Genomic DNA, 13702 nt, shown 5'->3' on the forward strand with positions numbered 1-13702 from the left:
TAACTACTCAGCCATGTTATTTGTTGAATGGGTGGATGTAATTGACATTGACTGCAATAATCTAAAAACAGATTCTTATAACGTTTTTATTCAAACATGACCCGTGATCATTCCTAGATAGCACATAGCTCTGCCATTGATGCTGATTGGTCCCATTAGCTGTCTATATTGTAAATGGATTCATGTGCTGCTCCCTCTTAATTGTGAGTCAGTCTTTTGCGGTAAAAATTAGTAAAACAATAATTAGGGGATGGGCGAGTGCAGGTCAGTATTGGTGCCAATACTAGCCTTTGTTTAATGTATCGGCACTGCAATGGGGGCTGCCATCTTGTGGCCGTTTTCTGTTCAGGAAGTAGAAATAAGAATAATAGAAAAGTGCCATTGATTTCGTGGAATTTTAAGGAAAAATGCTAAATATGGGAAATAGGTCTTTCTTTAAAATCATCTGTCTGGATTCGATTTGTGTCCATCAAAAGTACTAGTGGTATCGGTACTTGGTAGCATCGGGGCAAGGGGGTGGTGGTGGGGGGGGGGGGGTTCATTGAACAAGCCTACTACTACTACTACTACTAATAATAATAATAATAATAATAATAATAATGATAATATAATTTAATAATAATAATAATAATAACAATAGTAATAAAGATGCCTGTATGCCAGATGGCAAACACACGACATGCCCCAAAAACATAATACAGAATCTTGTCAATATATCGTGTTAATTACATCCGTATTATTTGCTGCCGTTTGATTAAAAAAAATCCTGCTATGAACGAATACCATTGTTTTATTTTTGGATGTGTAATATATATATACTGTATACATCTGGTTTTCATTTAAATCAAAACGATTACAAGAAATGTGGTGGATGGAGAAGGAGAAAAAGAAGGAGGATGTGGAGGAGGAGTATGCAGCCTTCGGCAGACAGTCAAGCGCAAAAGACACAAGAAGAAGGCTCATCCGCTCGCCTCCCCATTGACGTCAGTCCCGTATCACATGAACCGGCGCCGACCAATCAGAGCGGCGCTGCTGGAGAGAGCTGGCTCATTTACAGCAAGATAGGGGGAAAATACGGAATAAAAGGAAACCGAGCCAGTGAGCCTGTAATGAGCACAAAATCCCGGGGAGGAAGCGAGACCGGCCGCAATTGGAGTTTTCTTTCCTTTTCGTACCCCTCGCCGCGTCTTTCTGCCGGTGGATTATTCGTTTTGGCTCGGCGGCGGACCAAATGGATAAGGCCATGGCCCTAACATATTGAATCGCTCATTGGCAGCGGAGGGGAGTCGAGACGCGCACCGCGGACACACTTCATGGAGCGTTGTGCGGGGAGGAAAATGGTGGATTGTTTACAGTGTATCATAAAAGCCTTCCCCCGTGTGGATATCCTGCCATAAAAGTGCTCTAAGGCTCCTTTTAGCGCCCGTCTCGGCCTCGTCTCTCCAGTAATTAGTCGTGTTCGAGCACCACTAGGTAGGTAGGTGCCCCCTCCCCCAGCTCGATCAGACACTGCTCATTTGTCATATACATACATGTAGGTAGGTGTCTTGTTGTGTGGGTGTCTTGTGTCAAGCGATCGTCCTCTGCTCATTTCGGGAAAACTGTTGGATTACTGGATTATGGATTTCAACAGCGCCGGCGGAGGCAACGAGCTGCACAACAACCAGTTTTATCAGTGCGAGGAAAGCAAACCTTTACTGGGGGACATGACGGAGGGGAATAATAACGCCAAAGTTGCCGCGGGGCCGTGTAAGAGGAGCCTGCAACACTGCAGCAGCAGCGGGATGCGCTACAAGCTGCTGCACGAGGGCGACATCCAGGTGTGCGTGGTCAAACACCCTCGCACCTTCCTCAGCAAGATCCTCACCTCCAAGTTCCTGCGCAGATGGGAGCCGCATCACCTCACGCTCACGGACAGCAGCCTGACCTCTGCCACCGTGAGAATCTTCATTGTATTCCCTGCGCGCGTGTGTGTGTGTGTGTGTGTGTGTGTCGTTATACAATTAATACGCTGCGTCTCGCATTCCACAGGCAGCGTCGGTGTTTTGTCTTTTCTTGTCTGGACGCAGCAGACGAACGGCAAGATTGTGCACAATCTGTTTGACGCAGTTGGCGAGAAAGCAGCGTGTCAACATGTTGATGATAACACTGACGTTGTGTTTGACAGGCGCCTTCGTCGGCGCACCTTCTGAGTCGATCATACCTGTGGTAGCTCACAGGTGTTTAGGTTTTCATACGGGGTGCGCAGTCGGGACAGCTTTCAACATCACTTCTTCCTACCATTTCCTCTTTGGTCTGCGGGGTAGGAGAGTGCTTAGCACATCCACCTGACAGTTCTGAGGGTTCAGTTCAGAGTTCTTTTGGGCTTTGAATCAGTCCAGTGGCCTTTCTTGTGTGGATTTTGCGTACGTTCGATTACTTCGGATACTCTAGCTTCCTTGCACATTCCAAAAACATGCATGTTGTGTTTATTGATGACTGTAAATAGTCCTCAGGTGTGATGAATGGCTGTTTGTGTATAAATGCGCTGCAATTGGCTGTTGGCCGGGTCAGGGCCAAAGTCAACTGGGAACTCCAGCTCCCCTGCAGCCCAGCAGTAAGGATAAGCAGTCGGGACCAGTGGTGTAGTCCAAGGGTATACATGAGTACAGCAGCTTATTGTATGCTCAGTACCAACATGTTTTTCAGTCAGCCTTGTGTATACCTAAATCCCATCAAATACACACCATTCAGTAATATATGCGAGTCATATTACCCTTTTTATCTCAAGGATGTTGAAGCCATGACCGACCCTCCTTTGCCTCTAATTGGCTGGTATTCGCCAACCAATTTCATACAAAACAACCAAACAAACTTACAGAAATTATTGTACTCCTGACAGAGTAGAGTTTTATTAATGCCCGAAGGACATAGTGAGACAATGTTGAGTATTGTGAAGCGATGTGTAAACATAGTCATTCAACTAGTATATTATTTGTTTTTATAGCATATATCCTGTTCAGGGAAACCAGAGCCTATGCTCCACTGACCAGTGACCATTAGGACCAACATTAAAATTCAGTAGCGTTGTAGGTCTAGGCGTCCATAAAAATAATATTTTTGTAAGTCTCTGTAATATGATCTATCTATCTATCTATCTGTAAATTAGTCAGTTCTACTCATGCTAATGTAAAAATAAATATCCCTGTGCCATCTAAGGGAGAGCATGTTTATTAGGAAGTGTGTGTCATAGTTTTAAGGAAATAACATAGTGCCGCTCACAAGACTTGTTCACAAATCGGACTAATGTGACTCTAATTTCTAACTTGCCATGTTAGCGTAACTATCAGTGATTGCTGTAAAGTATTGAGCCTGCCAAAAGTTGGTCTGGATATAAGAGGTTGTTGTCCTTTTCACAAAGTAAAGTTACCACAGCACTGTACAGTAGTGTTACTTTTATTCACCATTTTAAAATGTAGTCTCAGTTTTATTTAAGTCCAGTTTCAATCATGCTTTGTTAGTTTTTATCATAGTTAGTCAACCTCATCCCGTTTTGATTTAGTAAATTTTTAGTCAATTAGAAATCTAGCATTTTAGTCCAAGGAAGCATAATTTTATTCTTCTAGTTTTAGTCAACAAAAACTGTCAACATTTTAGTCTAGTTTTAGTCAGGACAATAATCTTACCCCTGTATATAGCAGATAATGTTGAACATTTCGGATCTAAAACTATTTCACAAATAATTTTCTCTCATCTTTTTCTTGAAAAACAACTTCACACACAATTACAGTATATCAACAAGTGACATGACTACTATGGCTCCATGCTATGAGCTAGTAAATTAGCCAGCATTGCTTAGCGGACGGATTAACATTATTGTTGGAACGTTATAGCCGTTGGATTAATGTTACGTTAATATTAACTATAATTGACCTTTCACTGTGAATCCACTTCCTGTCTGTCCCATGTGTTTGTGCATGTTGCACTCGCTAGCTGCTGATTTGAAAGGGGCTGTCTCACATGGCAGATTAGCAGAGACAAATTTTACAAAATCATATCATTTTCGTCTTGTTCATGAACTAAAATGTCCAGTCCCAGTTATTGCTTATTGAGGGTTTTAGTCTCGTCTAGTTTTAGTCCAGTGAAAAATGCCTTCCTGGGTGGAGTTTGCATGTTCTCCCCGTGCTTGCGTGGGTTTTCTCCGGGTACTCCGGCGTCCTCCCACATTCCAAAGACATGCATGGCAGGTTAATTGAACACTCCAAATAGTCCACAGGTGTGATTGTGAGTGTGGGTGGTTGTTCGTCTCTGTGTGCCCTGTGATTGGCTGGCAACCAGCTCAAGGTGTACCCTGCTTACTGCCCGAAGCCAGCTGGGATAGGCTCCAGCGCCTCCCGCGACCCTTGTGAGGTCAAGCGATTAAGAAAATGGACGGATGGATGGATAGTAAACTATATTAACTTTAACTGAGTCTTCTTTTTTTTTTTTTACATTTCTGGAATGTTTACTTCTGTGAATGAGAGCAGGGAGCTGCTATTTAGGGAAATTGGCACATCAAATTTCCTGCGTCATGGTCTAGTAACATTTGAGAGAAAATCAAATCTTTGTGGCTTTGTTGTGAAGAAGGTATGTTATACTGCGGGGCAATCTCCTAGAACGGTGGCATCCATGTGATTGTGATGTACCTAACACACTTTCATATGGGGATAGCGAAGCTTAGAAACACCAAGACACCCCTGAGGGATGTGGGTATGGCAACTTGGCGGTCGCAGTGCTTCATTATTTGCTGGCGCCGGAGCGCTGGGCGAGTGGTGAGATACACCCTAGAATGGTCATCAGCCAATCACAGGGAGAAATTATGTATAAACAAATAGCCATTCACAGTTTTTAACACACTATTGACACATTTTCAGTTAACTGAGAAATGTGGTCTTGGGGATGTGGGATGAAGCCAGAATACACGGAGAAAGAAAACCCACAGTAGTATGGAGCTGAGATTTGAACCATTAACCTCCGAACTGAGGGAAATGTGCTAGCTATGATGTCTGAAAATAATTTTCCCAACCAACTCTAGAACTTTTGAAAGGTTTTCTTAGTACGTGGGCAACACTTTAAACCGTGCCATTAAGTGTAAGCAAGGTTGGGGAGTCCAGGTCCAGAAAGTAAAATCCATTTGGCTTTAGCCACAGATGCTTCTACTCAACAGGTGGAGACGAGCTTGTTTACCTGCCAGTTGAGTAGAAGCACCTGTAGCTCTTTTTACTTTCTGGACCTGGATTCCCCAACCCTGAGTGTAATACACACGTTTAAAATGCCAGTGAGGCAAGATTGGGATCACCGTTCATGTCGATGACTATGTTTATATGCTGTAAATTATCAATATTTGGGTTTAAGTAAAAAATAATGGTTTCTGAAACATTCGGAAGAACCCACTTACCTGTGTGAGCAACTGAAAGTCAGAGCATAATTAAACACCCAAAAATGTGTTTGTTTTTTAAACTAATATCTAGTAATGGCATACTTTATTTTTTATTATTATTTTTATTTGTAGTTGTCTGTGAAATTTGTGTGGTGTGCTATTAATTAATTATTTATTTATTTAGTGCCGCAGGGGGGCAATCTGCACGTTCGCCTAGGGCACCAAATCACTTAGCCTGACAGGAAGAAAGCGAAGTCATAAGTTGACATCCTTCAAAATAAATTTTCCAAACCTGCCATAAGAATGTAGTCTTAGTTCATGATAGTTAACTCAACACATACTATGCCACCCATTGATTGGATGCGAGTTTCCGGTGCCTTTTACAGATGTTTATTGGACAGCAAAACACCGTAGAACTAAAATTTCAGACATACAAAAAAGACAAACATATTCCATTTACTACAAACATAGCATTGCTTAACATCTAAGCTAACAATAGATCATTCAAAATACTACTGACCACTTTGGCCTGTTCTCAGTCAACGTCAGGCAATCATCACAGCCGAAAAGGCTTTAACAAATTCTTACACCAACGTTGCCAATTTGCTCGGCTTTTACAAACGAGGAATGACGACGAAGAGCAACCTTCTCGAAAGGAAAACGGCCGCTTTTTCAAGTGCTTGTCTTTAGCTGCGTAAAACTTACGGAGCTGCTGTAAGAATGCAACTTCCGGTTTGACATGTCAAAATAAAAGCATCGTATTGCAAAAGAAATAAAGATGGCAGCAATCACACATACTGTACCTTTTACACGCAACTAACTAAAATCTGAGATGCTAGCACAGTTGACAAGTAAACAGAACCTGCCCCTTTCCAGGTTACGTTGCTATTCGTGTGAATTTATTATGCAAAGGAGTTAGCTGTCATAGTTCAGAGTTGAAGTTCAGCTTTGACCATTGTCAATATAGTTGTGATGCATTGAACCGCAGTATTGTTTTGGCTCTTTTGATTGTGTCACATGTCCAGTTTATCCTGAAATTCCCTTGTGTGTGTGTGTGTGCGTTGTTTTTCTTTGTTCATATTTTGTGTCAGCCAGCCTGCACACAGTGATCATGTGCCTTTGTGTTGACTTGTCGGCGACGTCACATATTCTTGGCTCAGCGAAGGCAGAATTCTGTTGGAGACGATTGTATTTAGGGTGAAGCATGACTTTGTGTTTGTTGAGAGAAGTTATGTGGGCAGAAAAGCAATGCTGATCCATTTGTTACAGTAGGCCTAGCTTGCGCAGTTGCTTGCTTTCAACAAAGAGGCTGCACACAATATTCCAAGCAAGATGGTTTTACAAATTCCCCATCTTAAAGCATAGCACCATTGTTCTCAAAAAGCAAGAAACCTTTCAGAACATGTAGGAAAAAAAGTTCATCCTTTTTAATCCAGCTAGCCACCGAACCATGTTTGTGTGTGGGAAAGCTGTGTATGTGAAACACTGGTCAAGTCCGCCATCAAAAACCAAACCTTGCATCACATTGATGAAAGAAGAGTGATAGAGTAAGCACACTTCCTGTGTGCGAGTGGCTCACAAAAGGCCTGAGACGAAAGGAAAGTGGGTGCGGCACAAGCTTAATAACCTGGAAAGAGCCACATTGATAATGTGAATCACTCAAAGGTGTTTTCCACAATATCAATCTGGGACTGCTCCAGTGTGATCTGCTCGGGAGAGGCGGTACATTCAGTACAATACTTTGAGCTGATTGGGCGATGGGGCAACTTGTGCACGCCTACCAAACATTTGACCAATCATGGCAACGGATGAAAATGTCATCGTCGTCGTCGCACGGATTTATATCGCTCCCTATATAATCCACCCATTTTCGTCCATCTCAGGGGGCGGCCATTTTGTTACTTGCTGTTGACTGTAACTTACATTACAGCTGCTCAGGACTCGGGTAAGAGCCAATTACGGGTCAGCTTCGGAAAGCTGTGACCACTATAGTGATGTCTAAGAGGGATAGACCACCGATATTGGGCATTTCGACGATTATCGGTATCAGCGATTTTTTTTTTAATTTAACGGCCGATAAAAGGTAACACTAAAACCATTTTAAAGGTGTATTGAAGGATTTTTTTGTCGCTGCGTCTTCCGGGTGGATCATCTTAATGATTGTTTCTCGATCTTGTTAATCAATCTGCTGTAACGACGGCGTGCGCACTCGTTCCTAGCTGCGCATGCGCACTTTGAATGTTTGTAGCATGTAGTCGCTGAGCTTCGGATTCAGCCATTCATCGTTGTTGCTCCAACCGATCTCACCGTATACTTAGAAAATGGCTGAGAGCCGCAAGAGGACATCCGTCTATGAAGTAAGGCTGGCTGCAGAGACTGATGAAGATGATGATAAAGATGAGCTTGCACGTTAGCAACATTTGACAAGCATTTCCTCCGGACGAGCAGGAGAGCTTGTAGGATGGTCTTTTAAAAAATGTGACAAACTTGAATACACAACTATTTATTTACATTTTCAGTTAACTTTATAAGAGATGCTGCTGACCCTGGGAGCCTTCTGAACTTTTGGGTTTTTTTCGACATTAAAACAAAGAGTTTAAGATTTCAGGTATTTTTAATTTTTGGAAAAAAATATTTACTGTAGAAAACTATAGAGAGCTATCGTATTTACTTGTTTAAGTTTTGATTTAACTATTACATTTTTTAAGAGGTACTGATAATTAGTGTTGTCCCGATACCGACTCTGATACCCAATTTTGCAGTATCGGCCATCGGTTCAGAGCATTCAAAGGCCAATAGGATATCTTGGCTCAGCATGCAGCGAACACGTCACACATCAGTGAGTGTCGTGCAAAAGCAACAGAAGATGCTGCATCCAAAGTCCTATATTAGTGTCTGAAATAATGGTATTGGCATGATACTTGTTAGTACTTGCCAATGTCGATGCCACTGTTTTTATGCAGTATCGGGGCCTCTCCTGATGATATTGGAAGCTCCCTGAATATATATATTTTTTTATTAAAAAGATAAAAAACAACAAGCAAGCAAAAAAAAAACACATTTAGGAAAGTCTGAAAATGTGTTAAATAAGCAATAATACTTTAAGACATTACAACAAAGTCAAGTTTGGCATTTGTATTTTTTTTTTTTAATTGACACCAATATTTCCCCCCCATTTTTACTGAAAATGAATATCGGCCTTCTTGACTAATAATAATCGGTATCAGCCCTGAAAAAACAATATCTGTCTATCTCTAGTGATGTCCACATTGAGCAATCTGATTTAACACTTGCTTTATTAAGAAAATGCTGTGATATCATCAGCACTTGGCACTTATGTCAGTGACTTTTTAAAATGTAATTCGTGAATATTGTCATTCACTGTGTAGGCTTGATTTGTGGTCAGTCGTGTAATTGAGGAGTGATCTACTCCTAAAGGCAAATGAACCATTAATTTGAAAGACATTTTATTTACTACAATTACAAAGTACAAACCTACTAAATACTTAGATGTGCAGTCTTGAATGTGCTCACTACAACAACAGAATTCTACCACACATTAGTAAGAAGTCTCATTAAGTATTGTACAGAGATTACAACAACAATGCAAACAAATCTGTGGCTTTACCACTTCATCATAGCCAATGCTTCATGAAACTTATCTTTGTTTTAATTTCAAACAAAAATAGAAGGTACAGAAAGTTCCCAGCGTCAACAGCATCTCTTTTAAATTTAATAGAACATTTAAATGAATGCAGTAGTTCGCTGAAGTTTTAAATTGATCTATTATCAGCCATATGATTTTTCAAAAAGGCCGTTGCCGATAGTTGTCAAAATGCTGAATATCGGCGCCAAAAATCACCCAGGGTCAATAATCATTCCATCCATACATTTGAGCAAGTAAATGTAGTCAAATGCCTTTCTTTACCTTATTCAGCATCCACACACAACTCGATAGAAAGTCTAGACCAGGGACAGGCAAGTTCGGTCCTAGAGAGCCGCAGTCCTGCAGGTTTTTGGTGTCTCCTGCCTCCAACCCAGGTGTTTCAAATCATCAGCTCATCATTACGTTCAGCAGGAGCCTCTCAGCTGTGTTCGAGGAGGGATACATCAAAAACATGCAGGACTGCGGCTCTCAAGGTCCAAACTTGCCTACCCCTGGTCTAGATGGAAAAACGCTGATAAATTCTGCTGGTTAACACGACAATATGTGAAGACCATTTTATTTCCACAAGTAAACTTAGTTTCTAGGAGCAGATCGTGACGACTACGGCTTCTGAGCATTCCCGGCTGCCGAAGCTCGGAAGCTGGTGCCTCGGAACTCTGGGCCATCGGGTGACACCGAGTGAGCCTCAGCTGTGGCTGTCATTCCATTCAGGAGAATGGGAGTCTCTGCAAGCGTGTGCTTGCCAAAACTTTTACTCCACTTTCAAGATTTATAATAAATATTGTTTTTTTAGTCTCAAGCAGACTTCAGCTGGTTCTGTGTGCACAAGCTATATTTCTTTTTCCCAGTCGTCAAGATTGACCAATGACTAACTGTTTACTTTTTTTCTTTTTCTTTTTAAAGACACACACACACACACACTCAAACTCACAAATGCATTATCTTATAGGGCTAGGTATCAACTCTGAAAGATATTCTCAGAAGTACCAATGTTGCAAATAGTAGAAACTTCTTTCTCTTACTTGGAGCATTAGTAAAAATATGAATATTTACATATATATAATTGAATCCAATGCAGTTACATTAATCATGTATGTTTTATTGAACATGACCTGATCAAAACAATACATAATAATTGAAATCTATGTAAATAAAGTGGCAAAAACACTCTGGCAAATCACGACATTCACATTCCTGTGACGGTTTTTATGCTAAGCTTCCAGTGATTAATAAATAAATAAAAACAAATTGACATAAGAGACACAGTCATAGTGCATAATTATGCATCCACATTTAGTCCAATTTCATACCTTACTTCTTTTGGGGGGTATTTGTGTTCAGTCTTTCGCGTTTTCTTTCATTTAATGTACAGTTTAATTACTGCCACGTGCATGCACTCCTCTTAATAATGTGGCGGTAATGCACCAAACGCACCTGCCAACCGCGATAAGAAAGAAGAATAAGTCATGCATTACCGCCAGTGGCCTTCTTCATAGCCATATGGATCTATGCTAAAGAAGGGGGCGCTAATGAACCAAAAGTATTTGACAACCATCAAATGGAAGTAGAATAAGTAGTGCGTAGTCTTGTGTAAGTTATAGTGTAGTATGACTTATTTACTATTTAGAGCAGCAAAATGCACAGTAAACGATCAGGATTCTACTTTTGGCTCCAATGAGACGCATAATTTTAATTAAGGTAAACCATTTAAAACTTCTACAAAAAGAAAAGGTTTTCCATAGTGCATCTGTCTAAACAGTGTGTGTTTGCATGTGTGTATTTTTCGAGAGGGAGACCCGCGATGTGATCCTCTTGCGTTAAAACTTGGGCCATTTTTAAAGTTATATAGCAATCAGCCGCTTGGAGCAGCTCATTCTTCAGCTGTTTCCTTTCTTTGTAAGCACTGGGCTCCTTTTGGGGTACTTTGAAGGGTTACTTTGAATAACAGAAGGGCACATTTGAACAACGCTCAAACAAAGTTTTGAACAAGTACGTGCCTGCCTCTGGCACATTAATTTACCCGAAAAAGCTGTATTAAAAGTATCGATACATGGTTTTATGAATCGATACTGGGCTATGAAAAGCAATATTGATTAGATATCGATATATCAATATTTTAAACCCAGCCCTATTATTTCAATCGGTTAGCGATTAGGCGGGGGCACCACCTTACCAACCAGAGCCCAGACTCACATTTACTTATGAAGTCCAGCACAACAGCACCATTTTGCCTCCAATGTCATCCAGTGGAGGCTTGGGCTCTTAAAGTGACAGTAACCAGAGCAACGTTAGTGTATCTCAGTCTGCTTTCAATATCGATCTAATTCTGAGCTATCGGACTGATATTTTAATTATATTAATTATGTCATTTTTTCCCCAATATTGGTCCAAAAATTATCCTGCATCCCTAGTTTTTTTTCAGTTGTTATCCGCAAAATTGCATTAAAAAGAGTTTGAAATTGATTGAGCTATTGGATCACATTGCTTAACCTTTTAATTATGTCAGTGTGAGCATGTGACCCGACATGACGCAGGAAGAACTTGTGAGTGACTCTTATTGTGCTACTAGTAGTTGCATGACTTTTTTCATCTGGTCAACAGTTTAAAATTACATTATGGCTTTGTATGTGGATGTTGGCACTGCGGAGACTTTTTCTGACGTGAGCGAGTCAGGAACTGAGCATTGTTGGCTTAGATTTCTCAAAGCTCTCATGACAGAAGCAGCCACAGCAAACCCCAAACCACATAGTCAACAAACTCGCAGCTCAGAAGCTTGTTTTTTCATGTTTGGGGACATTGTCGGTCATCTGTGTAATTTCTGCAGCCATTGAGTTCCTCATTTAATGCAGAAGTATCATTCGGGGAAGTGACACTTAAATGCCGCATGGACGTCATACTAGGGAGTTCAGCAGCCATACACATGCATCAAAGTATGATCAAGTCCCTAAACACATCATATAACATGTCATGATCAGGTCTGATCATGTGTCTTAACCAACTGACACCATACTATGACAATGTCAATTTGAGGGAGTCACACTTGTGATTATTTGTAAAAATGAAAACAAGGCAGCCAAGATGTAAAAATCATAATGCTTGCTTGAGAACAGGAACAGGAAGAACTTTACCCGTTAGACGGATTGTGGTTTTCTTTGTGTGTGTGTTGCAAACACAGTGGCTGCAGAACTCTTTCTGTGTTTTATGTGTCAATAAATGTGACATGTAGCCTTTGACCAAACGAAAATAAGGATGTGAATTAGGGCCCGACCGATATGCACTTTCTGAGGCAGATACAGATTTTTGGCAGAAGAAAATACTGATTACCGATTAATCTCATTATTTAAAAAAATATATATATATAATGCATAAAATTACACTTCACCCAATTCCTTTTCGATGGGTGTCACTTACGCACAAACTTTCGCTATTAAGATTCTCTGCTTTGAATGACAAGTCCATAATCTTATTACAAAAAACATGAAGTATACAAGGTTATTATATAGATTTATGTGTCAATGATAAAACCATTCTTGCTTGTTTACAACTGCTGTAAAGCATTAACCTTTTTTCCTGTGTGTTATGGCCTCTTGGGGGCAGCGTGGTGCCCTGCATCCATGGTGTATACACTTAAAGTGAGTAAAGAAGAAAGTTGCGATTGAATTCTATTAAAATAACTCATTTTTCACACATTGGGAAGAATTTGTGCCTTTTGTGCCACAAGATTTGTGTGTGGATATTCATTATTGAAGGAAAAACACTCCAGTCGATGCTAACTTGCTGTTAGCATTTGAATGGGATCCTCCCTTCGCTTTTAACATTAGCGCTAAGCTTGCGATGTTTTAAAAACAAAGCATATTTTGTATTTAAATATACAGTGGATATAATTCTTAACATCGTATGTTTAGTTTTACATTTAACTCCAACTGCGGTGTCATTAAACGGCTTAAAGGACGCTTAAAGACAACAGAATAACCAGAACAACATACGCTACACACTTGCTAGTTTGCTAATACTACGCAAAAAAATGGTGCATTCAGGGTACTTTCACAGCGTCGGAAACTTTGGCTTTGTTCGATAAAGTTTTTAAGGGGAAATAATCAGCCAATTGGCCGATTGTTTTGGCTGACGTTTGAAGGCCAATAATCGGCCGATTGTAATCGACGGCCGATTAATCGGTCGGGCCCTAATATAAAGAGAAAGTGAGATGAGTGTCAGAAGGAGTTAGATGAAAAGAAGAAAAATAAATAAGGAAGTAAATGGAAGAAAGAAGGATGTTATTGAGAGAAAGCTGAAGACAACATGAAAAAAATAACAAGGCAAAATTGAAATGCAAATGAATATGAATGGTTACTTACGCTGCTTTACGCAGCTCTGCTTATTTAACTCAGTTTGGAGCCATCAGTTTTGCCGAGATACCCGGGGGGAGTGCGAAAACCAAATAACATTGAACGTATCAGTTAGAGACACACCAACAACAACAACAACAATGGAGGTCATTGAGGGTCTTTTATTTACTTTGAGCATGTGACTGTGACAGTAAGGAGACTAATTTAATTTGACAGGAGAATGGGGCCAGCATGAAAATGGACTTGCTACATTCCTTGTCATATCCTTGTTTTATCAAATGGTACAATGAT

At 40.5% G+C, this 13702-nt stretch overlaps 1 protein-coding gene across 1 annotated transcript in view; it reads left to right on the forward strand.

Moving 5' to 3' along the window:
• Nucleotides 1-1047: 1047 nt before the first annotated feature.
• cmip (c-Maf inducing protein) overlaps nucleotides 1048-13702 on the forward strand; it is a 49233-nt gene continuing 36578 nt past the window's right edge. The window contains exon 1 of the mRNA XM_086074001.1: nucleotides 1048-1937. Coding sequence (XP_085930127.1) covers nucleotides 1620-1937 — 318 coding nt within the window. The 5' untranslated portion in view covers nucleotides 1048-1619. The remainder of the gene's footprint in view (nucleotides 1938-13702) is intronic.

The sequence above is a fragment of the Leptonotus elevatus genome, chromosome 4 (genome assembly GCF_054856555.1).
Source record: "Leptonotus elevatus isolate MCC_2025b chromosome 4, RoL_Lele_1.0, whole genome shotgun sequence".
NCBI classification, from domain to species: Eukaryota; Metazoa; Chordata; class Actinopteri; order Syngnathiformes; family Syngnathidae; genus Leptonotus; species Leptonotus elevatus.